This window comes from Zophobas morio, unplaced genomic scaffold (assembly GCF_036711695.1).
Source record: "Zophobas morio isolate AGI-343-1 ecotype UQ-CSIRO unplaced genomic scaffold, CSIRO_AGI_Zmor_V1 ptg000026l, whole genome shotgun sequence".
Taxonomy (NCBI): Eukaryota; Metazoa; Arthropoda; class Insecta; order Coleoptera; family Tenebrionidae; genus Zophobas; species Zophobas morio.
The window spans coordinates 13,547,127-13,564,687 of record NW_026972131.1 but is presented as its reverse complement, the minus strand read 5'-3'; the positions used below and the strand labels follow the sequence as shown (position 1 = coordinate 13,564,687).

The window sequence follows — 17,561 nt, the reverse complement described above, 5'->3', positions numbered from 1 at the left end:
TCGATAATTCGAATGGTTTTTCTAGAATCGTCTTTTGAAATATTAAAAAATATGCAAAATCGCTCAATTTTCGACCAATTTTCAACAAAATTTTACTAAATACATTTTCTTGTGGATTTCGGGCCGCAGAAGTCATATCCGCTTTCATTTCTTCGATAAGTCGAATGGTTTTTCCAGAATCGTCCTTTGAAATATTCAAAAATATGCAATTTTCGACCAAATTTCAACAAAATTTTCGAAATTTCACTAAATACATTTTTTTGTAGATTTCGGGCCGTAGAAGTCTGATCCGCTTTCATTTCTTCGATAACTCGAATGGTTTTTCCAGAATCGTCCTTTGAAATATTCAAAAATATGCTAGATTCGCCCAATTTTTGACCAGTGTTCAACAAAATTTTCGAAATTTCACTAAATACATTTTCTTGTAAATTTCGGGCCGCAGAAGTCATTTCCGCTTTCACTTCTTCGATAACTCGAATGGTTTTTCCAGAATCGTCCTTGGAAACATTGAAAAATATGCAAAATCCGCCCAATCTTCGACCTATTTTCAACAAAATTTTCGAAATTTCACTAAATACATTTTCTTGTAGATTTCGGGCCGCAGAAGTCATATCCGCTTTCATTTCTTCGATAACTCCAATGGTTTTTCCAGAATCGTCCTTTGAAATATTCAAAAATATGCAAAATTCGCCCACTTTTCGACCAATTTTCAACAAAATTTTCGAAATTTCACTAAATACATTTTCTTGTAGATTTCGGGCCGCAAAAGTCATATCCACTTTCATTTCTTCGATAACTCCTATGGTTTTTCCAGAATCTTCCTTTGAAATATTAAAAAATATGCAAAATTCGCCCAATTTGCGACCAATTTTCAACAAAATTTTCGAAATTTCACTTAATACATTTTCTTGTAGATTTCGGGCCGCAGAAGTCATATCCGCTTTCATTTCTTCCATTACTCGAATGGTTTTTCCACAATCGTGCTTTGAAATATTAAAAAATACGCAAAATTCGCCCAATTTTCGATCAATTTTCAACAAAATTTTCGAAATTTCACTAAACACATTTTCTTGTAGATTTCGGGCCGTAAAAGTCATATCCGTTTTCATATCTCCGATAACTCCAATGGTTTTTCCACAATCGTCCTTTGAAATATTCAAAAATATGCAAAATCCGCCCGCCCAATTTTCGACCAATTTTCAACAAAATTTTCGAAATTTCACTAAATACATTTTATTGTAGATTTCGGGCCGCAGAAGTCATATCCGCTTTCATTTCTTCGATAACTCCAATGGTTTTTCCAGAATCGTCCTTTGAAATATTCAAAAATATGCAAAATTCGCCCAATCTTTGCCCAATTTTCAACAAAATTTTCGAAATTTCACCAAATACATTTTCTTGTAGATTACGGGCCGCAGAAGTCATATCCGCTTTCACTTCTTCGATAAATCGAATGGTTTTTCCAGAATCGTCGTTTGAAACATTGAAAAATATGCAAAATATGCCCAATTATCGACCAATTTTCAACAAAATTTTCGAAATTTCACTAAATACATTTTCTTGTAGATTTCGGGCCGCAGAAGTCATATCCGCTTTCATTTCTTCCATAACTCGTATGGTTTTTCCAGAATCGTATTTTGAAACATTCAAAAATATGCAAAATTCGCCCGATTTTCGACCAATTTTCAACAAAATTTTCGAAATTTCACTAAATACATTTTCTTGTAGATTTCGGGCCGCAGAAGTCATATCCGCCTTCATTTCTTCGATAACTCCAATGTTTTTTCCAGAACCGTCCTTTGAAATATTCAAAAATATGTAAAATTCGCCCAATTTTCGACCAATTTTCAACAAAATTTTCGAAATTTTGCTAAATATATTTTCTTGTAGATTTCGATCCGCAGAAGTCATATCCGCTTTCATTTCTTCCATAACTCGAATAGTTTTTCCAAAATCGTATTTTGAAATATTCAAAAATATGCAAAATTCGCCCAATTTTCGACCAATTTTCAACAAAATTTTGAAATTTCACTAAATACATTTTCTTGTAGATTTCGGGCCGCAGAAGTCATATCCGCTTTCATTTCTTCCATAACTCGAATGGTTTTTCCAGAATCGTATTTTGAAACATTAAAAAATATGCAAAATACGCCGAATTTTCGACCAATTTTCAACAAAATTTACGAAATTTCACTAAATACATTTTCTTGTAGATTTCGAGCCGCAGAAGTCATTTCCGCTTTCATTTCTTAGATAACTCGAATGGTTTTTCCAGAATCGTCCTTTGAAATATCCAAAAATCTGCAAAATTCCCCCAATTTTCCACCAATTTTCAACAAAATTTTCGAAATTTCACTAAATACATTTTCTTGTAGATTTCGGGCCGCAGAAGTCATATCCGCTTCCATTTCTTTGATAACTCCAATGGTTTTTCCAGAATCGTCCTTTGAAATATTGAAAAATATGCAAAATCCGCCCAATTTTCAACAAAATTTTCGAAATTTCACTTTATACATTTTCTTGTAGATTTGGGGCCGCAGAAGTCATATCCGCTTTCATTTCTTCCATAACTCGAATGGTATTTCCAGAATCGTCCTTTGAAATATTCAAAAATATGAAAAATCCGCCCAATTTTCGACCAATTTTCAACAAAATTTTCGAAATTTCACTAAATACATTTTCTTCTAGATTTCGGGCCGCAGAAGTCATATCCGCTTTCAGTTCTTCCATAATTCGAATGGTTTTTCCAGAATCGTCCTTTGAAATATTCAAAAATATGCAAAATTCGCCCAATTTTCGACCAATTTTCAACAAAATTTTCGAAATTTCACTAAATACATTTTCTTGTAGATTTCGGGCCGCAGAAGTCATATCCGCTTCCATTTCTTTGATAACTCCAATGGTTGTTCCAGAATCGTCCTTTGAAATATTGAAAAATATGCAAAATCCGCCCAATTTTCGACCAATTTTCAACAAAATTTTCGAAATTTTACTAAATACATTTTCTTGTAGATATCGGGCCGCTGAAGTCATATCCGCTTTCATTTCTTCCATAACTCGAATGGTATTTCCAGAATCGTCCTTTGAAATATTCAAAAATATGTAAAATCCGCCCAATTTTCGACCAATTTTCAACAAAATTTTCGAAATTTCACTAAATACATTTTCTTGTAGATTTCGGGTCGCTGAAGTCATATCCGCTTTCATTTCTTCGATAAGTCGAATGGTTTTTCCAGAATCGTCCTTTGAAATATTCAAAAATATGTAAAATTCGCCCAATTTTCGACCAATTTTCAACAAAATTTTCGAAGTTTCACTAAATACATTTTCTTGTAGATTTCGGGGCGCAGAAGTCATATCCGTTTTCATTTCTTCCAAAACTCGAATGGTTTTTCCAGAATCGTCCTTTGAATTATTCAAAAATATGCAAAATCTGCCCAATTTTCGACCAATTTTCAACAAAATTTTCCAAATTTCACTAAATACATTTTCTTGTAGATTTCGGGCTGCAGAAGTCATATCTGCTTTAAGTTTCTTGTTGTGAAAAGACGGCTATGTATATAAAAAAAAAGGCAAAATATAAGCCCCGCCCACCCACCCTGTCTTAATTCTGATGATTTTTTTATAGCAAAATGCTTATTTCTCTACAAAAAACTATTATGTGAAACATGTTTTTAGGTAACATGTTGTTGAAAGGAAACTATATATGTTAAGGAAAAATTAAGCAAATCTCAATTATGATGAATTTTACATTCGTTGTCAGACAGAGGGGCGGAGCTTACTTGTAGAATCGATGTTTCCTGACGAAAATTTACCATTTTAAACGTTTTAAATATATTGTCGTGAAAAGATTAGGTATATAAAAAAAAACTAAAAATTGTTATATTTCATGTTGTAAATTGTGGAAAAATGGACCTCCATGCCCTCAATCCGACACTGCCTTTTTCCATTATTTTTAAATCAATAGATCTAAATCGTTTCTGATTTTATCTTTTTCACATTATCTCCTATTGTGTACTTGTGATATAATAATATCGACAGAGCACGCAACAATCCTTCCATGTTAACAGTATCCATGCAGACACGAAAGCTCCTTAAAGCAAACATGACAATAAAAATTAAAACACAGCCGAAAAAGCGCCTGAAAAATCTCGTTCAGCTGCACAAGGATTTCGCCACAAGCTTAAAAGTGCAAACTAAATTATTTTTCGAACACTCGACTCTCCACGGAGTTCGATATATTGCCGAAAATGGGAGACCCTTCCTGGAAAAGTGAGCAAAATTAACATTTCCAGGACGAATAATAACGTTTTCTAGGTTCATGTGGTTTTCTTGTGTTGCTATTGGGGCTGTGGCTACAGCTGTGATTATCGTAAGTCTCTGGGATAAATTCCAGACTAATCCCACGATAACTGGGTTAGACACGGATTTTCATAACTGGAAGGTACCGTTTCCGGCCATCACGGTATGTCAGGAAGTACCGTACAGTTTGTCGCGAATAGAACAGTACTACGAAACGTACGTCGAATCGCGTTTCTATCGCTACTTTTATTCAGTGACTTTTTTAGGAATTTTGCAAATAAATCAGAATTTTCTGCAAAGTTTTTGGAGCGACTTACAACTTTGTCGTACGACAGTGTCGAATCTTTCAGGCACGAAATTCCAACAACTAGTGACAATCGGGTGAATTTTGACTTGAAACAAGTAGCTTTTGAGTTAATGAATCGATGCCAGGAAATTTTCGACAGCTGCGAATTCAAGTCATACGAGATCGACTGTTGCAGCCACTTCTTTCCCGTTTTTACCGAAACCGGGTTCTGCTACACTTTCAATTCTCGACACTACGAAAAAAAAATTCCCTGGAACAACGAAAATATTCAACCTTTTCATATTCACTACATCAAGGAAACCGACCCGAAGTGGTCCCTCAAGTTTAGCGTCAAGGGCGCGCTAATTAACATGCCTGTAATTATTTTTTTCCTGAAACTAAACAAAAAAAAAGTCTTAATCAACCCGTTTCAGATTTACATCCTCAATTCCGACGAGCTCGTGGGTTTAGATACCCAACCCCAGCACGTATGGGACTACAAAGTGAACAAAATCGCTTTTTCGGTCAAACAAACTTACACAACTGATGACACTAGACAGTTGTCTGTTAAACAAAGACACTGTGTTTTTCCGGACGAAACGAAGTTACAGATCGACGATATTTATACCATCACTGGGTGCAATAGTCAGTGCAGGATGGACAACTCCATGCGACTTTGTAAATGTATTCCACATTTTTACCCACAGATGGGACAGTATCGACACTGCACGGTCGAGCAATGGGTGTGCATCCACGACAACTTGAAAAGTATCAAAAATGTGGATCACTGCGACTGCCATTTGGGGTGCTTTAACACCGTCTACGAAGTGGAGAAGTTATCAGAAAAGTAATTTTTCTCGAACTATTTTATTTTTTTTTAGTATGTAGTTTTCTTTCAACAACAGGATGTTGGACATGTTTTCAGTTTCTTGTTGGAAAAAAAGACTTCGTATATTAAGAGAAAATAGACAAAATATAAGCCCCGCCCACCCACCCCTTCTCAATTGTGATGAATTTTTTATTCATTATGAGTTGAAGGGTGGAGTTTAGCTGCAAAATCCTCATTTCTCTACAAGAAATTACCATATGAAATATGTTTTTAAAAAACTGGAATTTTCTAGAGAAATTTTGGTGTCACAATTAAACTCCGCCTCTCGGTCTAATTAAGCCCCACCCACCCGCCTCGATCACAATTTAGATCGGGTGGGTGGGTGGGGTTTAATCTTTGTTTTTTTTCTTTATGTACATAAGTCACATAGAATAACTTCTACTTTCTTGAAATTAATGAAAAATTGAAAAATATAAAAATTCAAAATTCAAAACTCGTGAAATTTCAAATATAAAAACTGCAAAATCTAAAAATTGAAACGTCCGAAATTTGGAACATCGGAAAACTGGAAAATTTAAAACTGAAAAGTCGAAGAAATATTGCAAAATTGTAGTAAAGAAGAACTGAAAAATTGCAAATGGAAAAATTGACGAAACGAAAAATTGAAAAAACAACAAATCGGAACATTGAAAATTGTAAAAATAGAGAAAAGAAAAAACTGAAACGAAAAATTGCAAATGGAAAAATTAGAAATCGAAAACTCGAAAAATTCAGTTCGAAAAATTGTAAAGTCTATAAATTGAAAAATTCAAAAGTTGAAAACTAGAAAAATCTGAAATCGAAAAAATTAAAGAACAAAAAAATGATTGAAGAACTGAAAAATTTAAGTCAAAAAAGCTGTGGGACCGTTATTTACACTGCTGGATTTTACTTCATAGAGTTATCAGAAAACAAAAATTCCAAAACTTATGTAATTTTTCGAAAAAATGGGATTTATTTGGGTGCACTTCAGAGGCGAGGGAAGTTCCGTTGAAATAACCTTCGACCGATTTTTATAATTTATAGGAAGAGGAGGAAAAGGACGAAACAGGACGAAAAGGACCAAAAAGGACGAAAAGGACAAAAAGGACGAAAAGGAAGAAACAGGACGAAAAGGACCAAGGAGAATGAAAAGGACGAAAAGGACCAAAAAGGACGAAAAGGACGAAAAGGAAGAAACAGGACGAAAAAGGACCAAAAAGGACGAAAAGGATGAAAAGAACGAAACAGGACGAACAGCACGAAAAATGCCGAAAAAAGACGAAGAGGACGAAAAAGGACGATAAGGACAAAAAAGGACGAAAAGGATGAAAAGGATGAAATTGGACGAAAAGGAAGAAGCAGGACGAAAAGGTCGAAAAAGGCCAAAAAGGACGAAAAGGAAGAAACAGGACGAAAAGAACGACAAAGGACGAAAAGGACCAAAGGGGACGAAAAGGACGAAAAAGACCAAAAAGGACGAAAAGGACGAAAAAGAAGAAACAGGACAAAAAGGACCAAAAGGACGAACACGACCAAAGAGGACGAAAAGGATGAAAAAGGACGAAAAAGGACGAAACAGGACGAAAACGGCCAAAATGACGAAAAAGGCGAAAAAGGACTAAAAAGGACGAAACAGGATGAAAAGCACGAAAACAAGACGAAAAGGACGAAAAAGGATGAAAAGGACGAAAACTACCAAACAAGACGAAAAGAACGAAAAAGGACGAAAAAAGTGGTCTCTCGTTTCCGTCTGTTTGAATTGACGAAACAAAAAATAAAAAAAACAATAAATTATAAAATCGGAACATTGAAAAATTGCAAAAATAAAGAATAAATAAAAAACAAACGAAAAATTACTAACGGAAAAATTAAAAATTGAAAACTCGAGAAATTCAATTTGAAAAATTGCAGTCTATAAATTGAAAAATTCAAAAGTTGAAAACTAGAAAAATCTGAAATTGAAAAAAATTAAGGAAGAAAAAAATGAAAGAATGAAGAATTGAAAAATTCAAGTAAAAAAAGCTGTGGGACCACTTTTACTTTATAGAGTTATTAGAAAACAAAAATTGCAAAAAAATATCTAATTTTTCGAAAAAGTGGGATTTATTTGGGTGCACTTCAGAGGCGAGGGAAGTTCTGTTGAAATAGCCTTCGACCGATTTTTATAATTTATAGAAACAGGACGAAAAGGACGAAAAGGACCAAAAAGGACGACAAAGACCAAAAGGGACGAAAAAGACCAAAAAGGACGAAAAAGACCAAAAAGGACGAAAAGGACAATAAGGACGAATAAGGACGAAAAAGGACGAAAACGACCAAAAAGGACGACAAGGACGAAGAAGGACGAAAAGTGCCAAAGAGGACGAAAAGGACGAAAAGGACCAAAAAGGACGAGAAGGACCAAAAAGGACGAAAAGGACCAAAAAGGACGGAAAGGATGAAAAGTAAGAAACAGGGCGAAAAGAACAACAAAGGACGAAAAGGACCAACAAAGACGAAAAGGACGACAAAAAACCACAAAGGACGAAAAGGACGAAAAAGACTACAAAGGGCGAAAAAGGACGAAAAAGAACGAAAAGGGCGAATAAGGACGAAACAGGACGATAAGGATGAAAAGGACGAAATAGGACGAAAAGGACGAAAAAGGACGATAAGAGCGAAAAAGGACGAAAAGGACGAAAACGACCAAAAAGGACGACAAGGACGAAGGACGAAAAGTGCCAAAGAGGACGAAAAGGACGAAAAGCACCAAAAAGGACGAAAAGGACCAAAAAGGACGGAAAGGACGAAAAGTAAGAAACAGGACGAAAAGAACAACCAAGGACGAAAAGGACCAACAAAGACGAAAAGGACGACAAAAAACCAATAAGGACGAAAAGGACGAAAAAGACTAAAAAGGGCGAAAAAGGACGAAAAAGGACGAAAAGGGCGAATAAGGACGAAACAGGACGATAAGGATGAAAAGGATGAAATAGGACGAAAAGGAAGAAACAGGACGAAAAGGACGAAAACGACCAAAAAGACGAAAAAGACGAAAAGGACGAAAAGGGCCAAAAAGGACGAAAAGGAAGAAACAGGACGAAAAGAACGACAAAGGATGAAAAGGACCAAAAGGACGAACACGACCAAAAAGGACGAAAAGGACGAACAGCACGAAAAAGGCCGAAAAAAGACGAAGAGGACGAAAAAGGACGAAAAGGATGAAAATAACGAAATAGGACGAAAAAGAAGAAATAAGACGAAAAGACGGAAACGACCAAAGAGACGAAAAGGACGAAAAGGACGAAAAGGGCCAAAAAGGACGAAAAGGAAGAAACAGGACGAAAAGAACGACAAAGGACGAAAAGGACCAAAGAGGACGAAAAGGACGAAAACGACCAAAAAGAACGAAAAGGACGAAAAGGAAGAAACAGGACGAAAAGGACGACAAAGGACCAAAAAGGACGAAAACGACTGAAAAGACTAAAAGGACAAAAGAACAAAAAGGGCCAAACAGCATGAAAAGGACGAAAAGGACCAAAAAAAACGAAAAGGACGAAAAGGAAGAATCAGGACGAAAAGGACGACAAAGGAACAAAAAGGACGAAAAGGACGAAAAAGACCAAAAAGGACGAAAAATGACGAAAAAGACAAAAAAGACAAAAAGGACAGAACAGTACGAAAAGGCGAATAAGGACGAAACAGGACGAAAAGGATGAAAAGGACGAAATAGGACGAAAAGGAAGAAACAGGACGAAAAGGACGAGAAGGGACAAAAAGGACGAAAAGGAAGAAACAGGACGAAAAGGACGAAAACGACCAAAAAGACGAAAAGGACGAAAAGAACGAAAAGGGCCAAAAAGGACGAAAAAGAAGAAACAGGACGAAAAGAACGACAAAGGACGAAAAGGACCAAAGAGGACGAAAAGGACCAAAAAGGACGAAAAGGACCAAAAAGGACGAAAAGGACCAAAAAGGACGAAAAGGAAGAAACAGGACGAAAAGGACCAAAAGGACGAAAACTACCAAACAGGACGAAAAGGACGAAAAAGGACGAAAAAAGTGGTCTCCCGTTTCCGTCTGTCTGAATTGACGAAACAAAAAATTGAAAAAACAATAAATTATAAAATCGGAACATTGAAAAATTGCAAAAATAAAGAATAAATAAAAAACTGAAACGAAAAATTACTAAAAATTGAAAACTCGAGAAATTCAATTCGAAAAATTGCGAAGTCTTTAAATTATTCTAGTGTATGAAAACTTTAAGATTTTTAGAATGTGTCGAGTCTTTAGAATTTTTGAAAGGTTTGAAACCTTTTAATATTTCAAATATTTGGAAACTTTGGAATTTTTAAAATACCTACAATCTTAAGATTGTGTAAACTTTCGAAATTTTGAGACTTAATATTTTTTTATTTTATTTTAATTTTTGGGAAGTGCACAAAATGACCAGAATTTCCACATTTTCCAAAATTTCTAAAATTATCAGGTTCCAATTTTCCCATACTTTCTAAATTTTTTTAGATTTTCTAAAATTTGTAGATCTTGAGTCTAAATCTTTGCAATTTTTGAAATCTCTGGAATCTTTACAGTCTCCAAGATTTATTAGATAATAATTAGGGTGTTCACGGCCTTCAGCGCTTTTAGGATCTATAAAAATTAAAGATAGCATTTTTCCAATCTTTACGAATTTTAGGTCTTTGAGATTTTTGTTTTCTTTAAAGTCTTTGGAATTTGAAAAACGATTTTTACAAGTTTTAGAATCTGTGACTTTTTGGAATTTCTCTAGAACCTTTAGAATTTTTCAAGCATTCGAAACAGAATTTTAGCTTTTGACCCCTTAGAGTCCTTTAGAGCCTTTAAAATCTTGTTTTGACTATTTAGAGTCTTTCCAATCTATGGAAATTTTGAACACTTTGAGAATTACTAGGAGTTTTATAGAGTCAAAAATTTCTGCCATTTCTAGGATCATTAGTACCCCCGGAAGTTCCTTAAAATTTTTAAGATTATTGTTACTTTTTAAACAAGTTTAAAATGTTAAATTTTTGTAGACAAATATGAATTTTGCAATGAAGCTTTGCCCTTTTGACTCACGACGAATAAAAAGTCGTCACAATTGGGATAGGGTGGGTGGGCGGTACTTATATTTTGTTTTTTTCTTATTATACGTACTCTTCCTTTCAGAACAAGATACCAAAAACTAAAATTGTAATTTTTTGTAAGAAAGTGTGGAGTTTGCAATTACGCTCCATCCCTCAGTCTGACAACGAATAAAAAAAATCATCACGATTGAGATGGGGCGGGTGGGCGGGGCTAAGTTTTCCCATTTTTTTCTTAATATACATAGCCATTTTGTCACAATAAGAAACTTGAAGCAATCAGAATGTTTCACATTGTTAAAATTTCAATAACAAAAAAACATTTCTTAATAATTTAACTTCTCAGGAACACCAACGCAAAATTGTTTAAATTATACCTGAACGTGCTCGCTGCGCTCGCATTCTAAACGCTCTTTTTTTGAATTTAGTCTCAAGGAGTCTCAGAAAAGTTATTTGGGTTCAGTTATAATAATAACTCTCTAGAATTTAAAAAACACACCCTTAGAAAGCGAGCGCAGCGAGCACGTTCAGGTGGCTAGCGTCTCTCTTTTACTTAAGTATCATCGTGATAATAAAATTGTAGGACTGGCGATGGTGTTAACCAAATGGAAGCACGATTTGTTTCTTGGCCCATGGTGCGCTACAAACGCGAGGTGTTGTTTGGCTGGGTTGACTTACTCGGTAAATTTGTAGTTTAACACTCTATTTTATTAATTTTGTCGTTTAAGTGTCGTTTGGTGGCATCGCGGGTCTTTTTTTGGGGTTCAGTTTGCTTTCTGGAGTCGAAATTTTGTACTACTTTACAATCAGAGCTTGTTGTATGGTTGTGAAAGAACGACGCGAACTGGAGAAAATTCGCTACGAAGAAAGTACGAAGAGACCCGAGGACTACGATTTGAGTTTGCGACCGTATTGTTGTTTTGACCCTTTTCCCGGAAACGGGATCAATGAAGTGGCAAAAGGGTACTACAAAGAAAATTTGTACAACAACGTAGTTAGTACCGAGTAACTAGTACTAAAAAACGTTTTTATTTTTTTTGTGTTGTAGAAAGTGGCACCTTTGACTAAAACCAAGTGGAACCCATCCGAAAAAATCCTCCCCCCCTTTGGAATAGAATTTATTAATTAATTTATTAAGTCTGTCACATTACAATACTTGACAAAAACACGAGTTTTCTAAACGTGGCACAGATATATCTATCATAGTAAATATATACAAATCCTCATATACAAAATATACTCACGGTGTAAAAAGAGGAGACACAATAAATAAAAATAACAAAATAAATAAAGTGAAAGTCTATCACCGAACATCGCCCAGATCTAAATCATTTTCTTTCATCCTGAAAATATCTACAGGACCAACTATAGCCACAGGAACATTAATCATCCAATCACTTGTCTCTTAACGAGACGACTCGAATCTCCCAATTCTTAATCTAACTCTCATTTGTCCGTAGCATTCGGATTCGTGTAACTAAACCCTTGGAACTGAGTCTGATCCATCGACTGTAAAATATTCTGCTCAATGGGCGTGAGCTTCGCCTTCTCCACAGTAAAAGTTTTATCGAAATATTGCGTATCCAGCGGATGTTGCTAAAACAAACCAATCACAAACCGAACCCATCCTCACCCAACTTACCAAATTTGGTTTAAATGGAGGCTCCAACATCCTGGTTTCTAACCGATCCCACAGGATGGGTTGGAAGAACGGTTGATCCTGGATATCTCCAGCCGGACAAAACCGGTTACCCAGCCTCTTGTTGCCGTCTTTCTCTAGAAACTACAAACCCATTAAGCGTTCATACTTTTTCGCGTTTTTACCAGTAGGACAACGGCGCTGGCTTCGGCCGTCAGGTACCTGGGTATGACGGGTTTTTCGTTGCAGATGGACCAGAAGAGCTCGTCTTCGTCGCACCCGCTGAAGGGGGATTGCCCGATTAACATTTCGTAGAGGAGGACCCCGAAGGACCACCAGTCCACGCACTGGTTGTAGTGCTGGCCTTTGATGATCTGGAAGTTGAGGGTTAGTGGAGGGGGGGTTAAAGGGTGGAAGTACCTCGGGGGCCATGTAGTCGGGGGTTCCGCAGAAGGTGTCTGCCATTCGGTCGAGGAAGATTTGGAGTTTGCACATCCCGAAGTCCGCGATTCGGACGTGGCCGTCGAAGTCCAGGAGGATGTTGTCGAGTTTGAGGTCTCTGGAAGAGATTATATTCCTTATTTCAACAAGGCGGCAAACCCAAAGCTTCTTTTTCTATCTATTTCAGTTTTCAACATTTTCATCTATTCTATATTTTAATTTTTAGATTTTTGGATTTTTTCTTTTAAACGCAAAAAATTGGTCCAAAGTTACATATTTAGATAAATCTTCCCTCGCATCTGAAGTAAAAATATGTTATCGGTACATGCTTAACTTCAGTTGTTTATGTTTATACATCGAAAGAATGCGACAATTAAGCACGCAGCAAATTGTCTCCTCAAAACAGAGGAAGCGATTGAAATTGAAAAATTGAAAAATCTAAAAATTTAAAGATCAAAATACTTATTGAAAAATCCCAAAATTGGAAAAATCCCAAAACTTAATAAACAATGAAAATTTGAAAAATCGCGAAATCGGAAAGACGAAAAATTGAGAAATCGAAACATCAAAAAATTTAGAAACGCCAAAAATTGAAAAATTTAGAAATCAAAATACATATTGAAAAATCCCAAAATTGAAAATTCCCAAAACTTAATAAACATTGAAAATTTGAAAAATTGCGAAATCGGAAAGACGAAAAATCAAAAAGTCGAAAAATTGAAAAATCGAAAAATCCAAAAATTTAAAATTTGAAAAATCGAAAAATTTAAAAATCGAAATCCATATTGAAAATTTCCAAAACTTAATAAATATTGAAAATTTGAAAAATCCCGGAATCGGAAAGACGAAAAATCAAAAAGTCGAAAAATTGGGAAATCAAAAAATCCAAAAATTTAGAAACGCCAAAAATTTCAAAATCGAAATAAATATTGAAAAATCCTAAAACTGAAAAATCCCAAAACTTAATAAACATTGAAAATTTGAAAAATCGGGAAATCGGAAAGACGAAACATCAAAAAGTCGAAAAATTGTGAAATTGAAAAATCGAAAAATTTAGAAACGCCAAAAATTGAAAAATTGAAAAATCGAAATCCATATTGAAAATTTCCAAAACTTAATAAACATTGAAAATTTCGAAAATCGCTAAATCGGAAAGACGAAAAATCAAAAAGTCGAAAAATTGGGAAATCAAAAAATCCAATAATTTAGAAACGTCAAAAATTTAAAAATCGAAATAAATATTGAAAAACCCCAAAACTTAATAAACGTTGAAAATTTGAAAACTCGCGAAATCGGAAAGATGAGAAATCAAAAACTTGAAAAATTGAAAAATCGAAAAATCCAAAAATTTAGAATTTGAAAAATCGAAAAATTTAAAAATCGAAATACATATTGAAAAATCCTAAAACTGAAAAATCCCAAAACTTAATAAACATTGAAAATTTGAAAAATCGGGAAATCGGAAAGACGAAAAATCAAAAAGTCGAAAAATTGTGAAATTGAAAAATCGAAAAATTTAGAAACGCCAAAAATTGAAAAATTGAAAAATCAAAATCCATATTGAAAATTTCCAAAACTTAATAAATATTTGAAAAGTTCCGAAATCGGAAAGACGAAAAATCAAAAAGTCGAAAAATTGGAAAATCAAAAAATCCAAAAATTTAGAAACGGCAAAAATTTCAAAATCAAAATAAATGTTGAAAAATCCCAAAACTTAATAAACATTGAAAATTTGAAAAATCGCGAAATCGGAAAGATGAGAAATCAAAAGGTCGAAAAATTGAAAAATCGAAAAATCCAAAAATTTAGAAACGCCAAAAATTTAAAATTTGAAAAAACGAAAAATTTATAAATCGAAATACATATTGAAAAATCCTAAAATTGAAATAACCCAAAACTTAATAAACATTGAAAATTTGAAAAATCGGGAAATCGGAAAGACGAAAAATCAAAAAGTCGAAAAATTGTGAAATCGAAAAATTTAAAAACGCCAAAAATTGAAAACTTGAAAAATCGAAAAATTTAAAAATCGACATACATATTGAAAAATCTCAAAACTGAAAAATCCCAAAACTTAATAAACAATGAAAATTTGAAAAATCGCGAAGTCGGAAAGACGAAAAATTAAGAAATCGAAAAATCCAAAAATTTAGAAAAAAATCCCAAAACTTAATAAACATTGAAAATTTGAAAAATCGCGAAATGGGAAAGACGAAAAATCAAAAAGTCGAAAATCTGAAAAATCGAAAAATTTAAAAATCGAAATCCACATTGAAAATTTTCAAAACTTAATAAACATTGAAAATTTAGAAAATCGCTAAATCGGAAAGACGAAAAGTCGAAAAATTGGGAAATCAAAAAATCCAATAATTTAGAAACGCCAAAAATTTAAAAATCGAAATAAATATTGAAAAACCCCAAAACTTAATAAACACTGAAAATTTGAAAAATTGGGAAATCGGAAAGACGAAAAATCAATAAGTCGAAAAATTGTGAAATCGAAAAATTTAGAAACGCCAAAAATTGAAAACTTGAAAAATCAAAAAATTTAAAAATCGACATACATATTGAAAAATCCCAAAACTGAAAAATCCCAAAACTTAATAAACAATGAACATTTGAAAAATCGCGAAATCGGAAAGACGAAAAATTGAGAAATCGAAAAATCCAAAAATTTAGAAAAAATCCCAAAACTTAATAAACATTGAAAACTTGAAAAATAGAGAAATTGGAAAGATGAAAAATCAAAAAGTCGAAAAATTGAAAAAAATCGAAAAATCCAAAAATTTAGAAAAGCCAAAAATTCAAAAATAACAAACAAGTGAAAAATCTAAAATTTAAAAATTCGAAAAATCTAAAATTTAAAAATTCGAAAAATGAAAAATTTTAAAAAACGAACAATCAAAAATTTAAGATTTAAAAAGTCGCAATATTTTGAAAAATTGTATAAGTAAAAAATCAAAAAGACAAAGTCGAAAAATCGAAAAATTTAAAAATCGAAATACATATTGAAAAATCTCAAAATTGAAAAATCTCAAAACTTAATAAACATTGAAAATTTGACAAATTGCGAAATCGAAAAGACGAAAAATCAAAAAGTCGAAAAACTGACAAATCGAAAAATCCAAAAAATTAACGCCCAAAATTGAAAAATCGAAAAACGTATTGAAAAATCCCAAAATTGGGAATTCTAAAAACTTAATAAACATTGAAAATTTGAAAAATTGCGAAATCGGAAAGACGAAAAATCAAAAAGTCGACAAATTGGAAAATCAAAAAATCAAAAAATTTAGAAACGCCAAAAATTTAAAATTTGAAAAAACGAAAAATTTAAAAATCGAAATACATATTGAAAAATCCTAAAACTGAAAAATCCCAAAACTTAATAAACATTGAAAATTTGAAAAATCAGGAGATCGGAAAGACGAAAAATCAAAAAGTCGAAAAATTGTGAAACTGAAAAATCGAAAAATTTAGAAACGCCAAAAATTGAAAAATTGAAAAATCGAAAAATCCAAAAATTTAGAAACGCCAAAAATTTAAAATTTGAAAAAACGAAAAATTTAAAAATCGAAATACATATTGAAAAATCCTAAAACTGAAAAATCCCAAAACTTAATAAACATTGAAAATTTGAAAAATCAGGAGATCGGAAAGACGAAAAATCAAAAAGTCGAAAAATTGTGAAACTGAAAAATCGAAAAATTTAGAAACGCCAAAAATTGAAAAATTGAAAAATCGAAATCCATATTGATAATTTCCAAAACTTAATAAATATTGAAAATTTGAAAAATCCCGAAATCGGAAAGACGAAAAATCAAAAAGTCGAAAAATTGGGAAATCAAAAAATCCAAAAATTTAGAAACGCCAAAAATTTCAAAATCGAAATAAATATTGAAAAATACCAAAACTTAATAAACATTGAAAATTTGAAAAATCGCGAAATCGGAAAGATGAGAAATCAAAAAGTCGAAAAATTGAAAAATCGAAAAATCCAAAAATTTAGAATTTGAAAAAACGAAAAATTTAAAAATCGAAATACATATTGAAAAATCCTAAAATTGAAATAACCCAAAACTTAATAAACATTGAAAATTTGAAAAATCGGGAAATCGGAGACGAAAAATCAAAAAGTCGAAAAATTGTGAAATCGAAAAATCGAAAAATTTAGAAACGCCAAAAATTGAAAAATTTAAGAATCGAAATCCATATTGAAAATTCCCAAAACTTAATAAGCATTGAAAACTTGGAAAATCCCGAAATCAGAAAGACGAAAAATCAAAAAGTCGACAAATTGGAAAATCAAAAAATCCAAAAATTTAGAAACGGCAAAAATTTCAAAATCAAAATAAATGTTGAAAAATCCCAAAACTTAATAAACATTGAAAATTTGAAAAATCGCGAAATCGGAAAGATGAGAAATCAAAAGGTCGAAAAATTGAAAAATGGAAAAATCCAAAATTTTAGAAACGCCAAAAATTTAAAATTTGAAAAAACGAAAAATTTATAAATCGAAATACATATTGAAAAATCCTAAAACTCAAAAATCCCAAAACTTAATAAACATTGGAAATTTGAAAAATCAGGAAATCGGAAAGACGAAAAATCAAAAAGTCGAAAAATTGTGAAATTGAAAAATCGAAAAATTTAGAAACGCCAAAAATTGAAAAATTGAAAAATCGAAATCCATATTGAAAATTTCCGAAACTTAATAAATATTTGAAAAGTCCCGAAATCGGAAAGACGAAAAATTAAAATGACGAAAAATCAAAAAGTCGAAAAATTGAGAAATCGAAAAATCCAAAAATTTAGAACGCCAAAAATTGAAAACTTGAAAAATAGAAAAATTGAAAAATGGAAATACATATTGAAAAATCCCAAAAGTTAATAAAAATGAAAATTTGAAAAATCGCGAAATCGGAAAGACGAAAAATTGAGAAATCGAAAAATCCAAAAATTTTGAAA

At 32.7% G+C, this 17,561-nt stretch overlaps 2 protein-coding genes across 5 annotated transcripts in view; one reads left to right on the top strand and one right to left on the bottom strand.

Moving 5' to 3' along the window:
• The first annotated feature begins 4,105 nt into the window (after positions 1–4,105).
• LOC135136746 (sodium channel protein Nach) lies at positions 4,106–11,662 on the top strand. The gene is made up of 7 exons (XM_064066200.1): positions 4,106–4,272; positions 4,318–4,518; positions 4,569–4,965; positions 5,023–5,435; positions 11,100–11,197; positions 11,245–11,507; positions 11,565–11,662. Exons 1-7 carry the CDS (start codon positions 4,106–4,108, stop codon positions 11,643–11,645), a joined length of 1,620 nt encoding a protein of 539 aa, XP_063922270.1. The 3' UTR covers positions 11,646–11,662.
• A 20-nt stretch (positions 11,663–11,682) lies between these two features.
• Positions 11,683–17,561, bottom strand: part of Pkcdelta (Protein kinase C delta) — a 45,692-nt gene continuing 39,813 nt past the window's right edge. For 2 of the 4 annotated variants that reach the window (XM_064066192.1, XM_064066193.1), the window contains exons 4-7: positions 12,576–12,714; positions 12,341–12,529; positions 12,159–12,299; positions 11,683–12,112 (exon numbers count right to left, since the gene is read on the bottom strand). In XM_064066192.1, the coding sequence (XP_063922262.1) occupies positions 11,963–12,112; positions 12,159–12,299; positions 12,341–12,529; positions 12,576–12,714 (619 nt within the window). In that variant the 3' untranslated portion in view covers positions 11,683–11,962. The remainder of the gene's footprint in view (positions 12,113–12,158; positions 12,300–12,340; positions 12,530–12,575; positions 12,715–17,561) is intronic. The other 2 variants (XM_064066195.1, XM_064066194.1) reach the window with 2 other exon arrangements.

What these genes read in the sequence shown, in the direction of transcription:
- LOC135136746 (XM_064066200.1), top strand. Translation starts at nt 4,106, where the DNA reads ATGACAATAAAAATTAAAACACAGCCGAAAAAGCGCCTGAAAAATCTC. An exon ending in ATAGAACAGTACTACGAAAC is followed by an intron (nt 4,519 to 4,568) that starts GTACGTCGAATC and finishes TGACTTTTTTAG; the next exon opens with GAATTTTGCAAATAAATCAG. An exon ending in AAGAAAATTTGTACAACAAC is followed by an intron (nt 11,508 to 11,564) that starts GTAGTTAGTACC and finishes TTTGTGTTGTAG; the next exon opens with AAAGTGGCACCTTTGACTAA.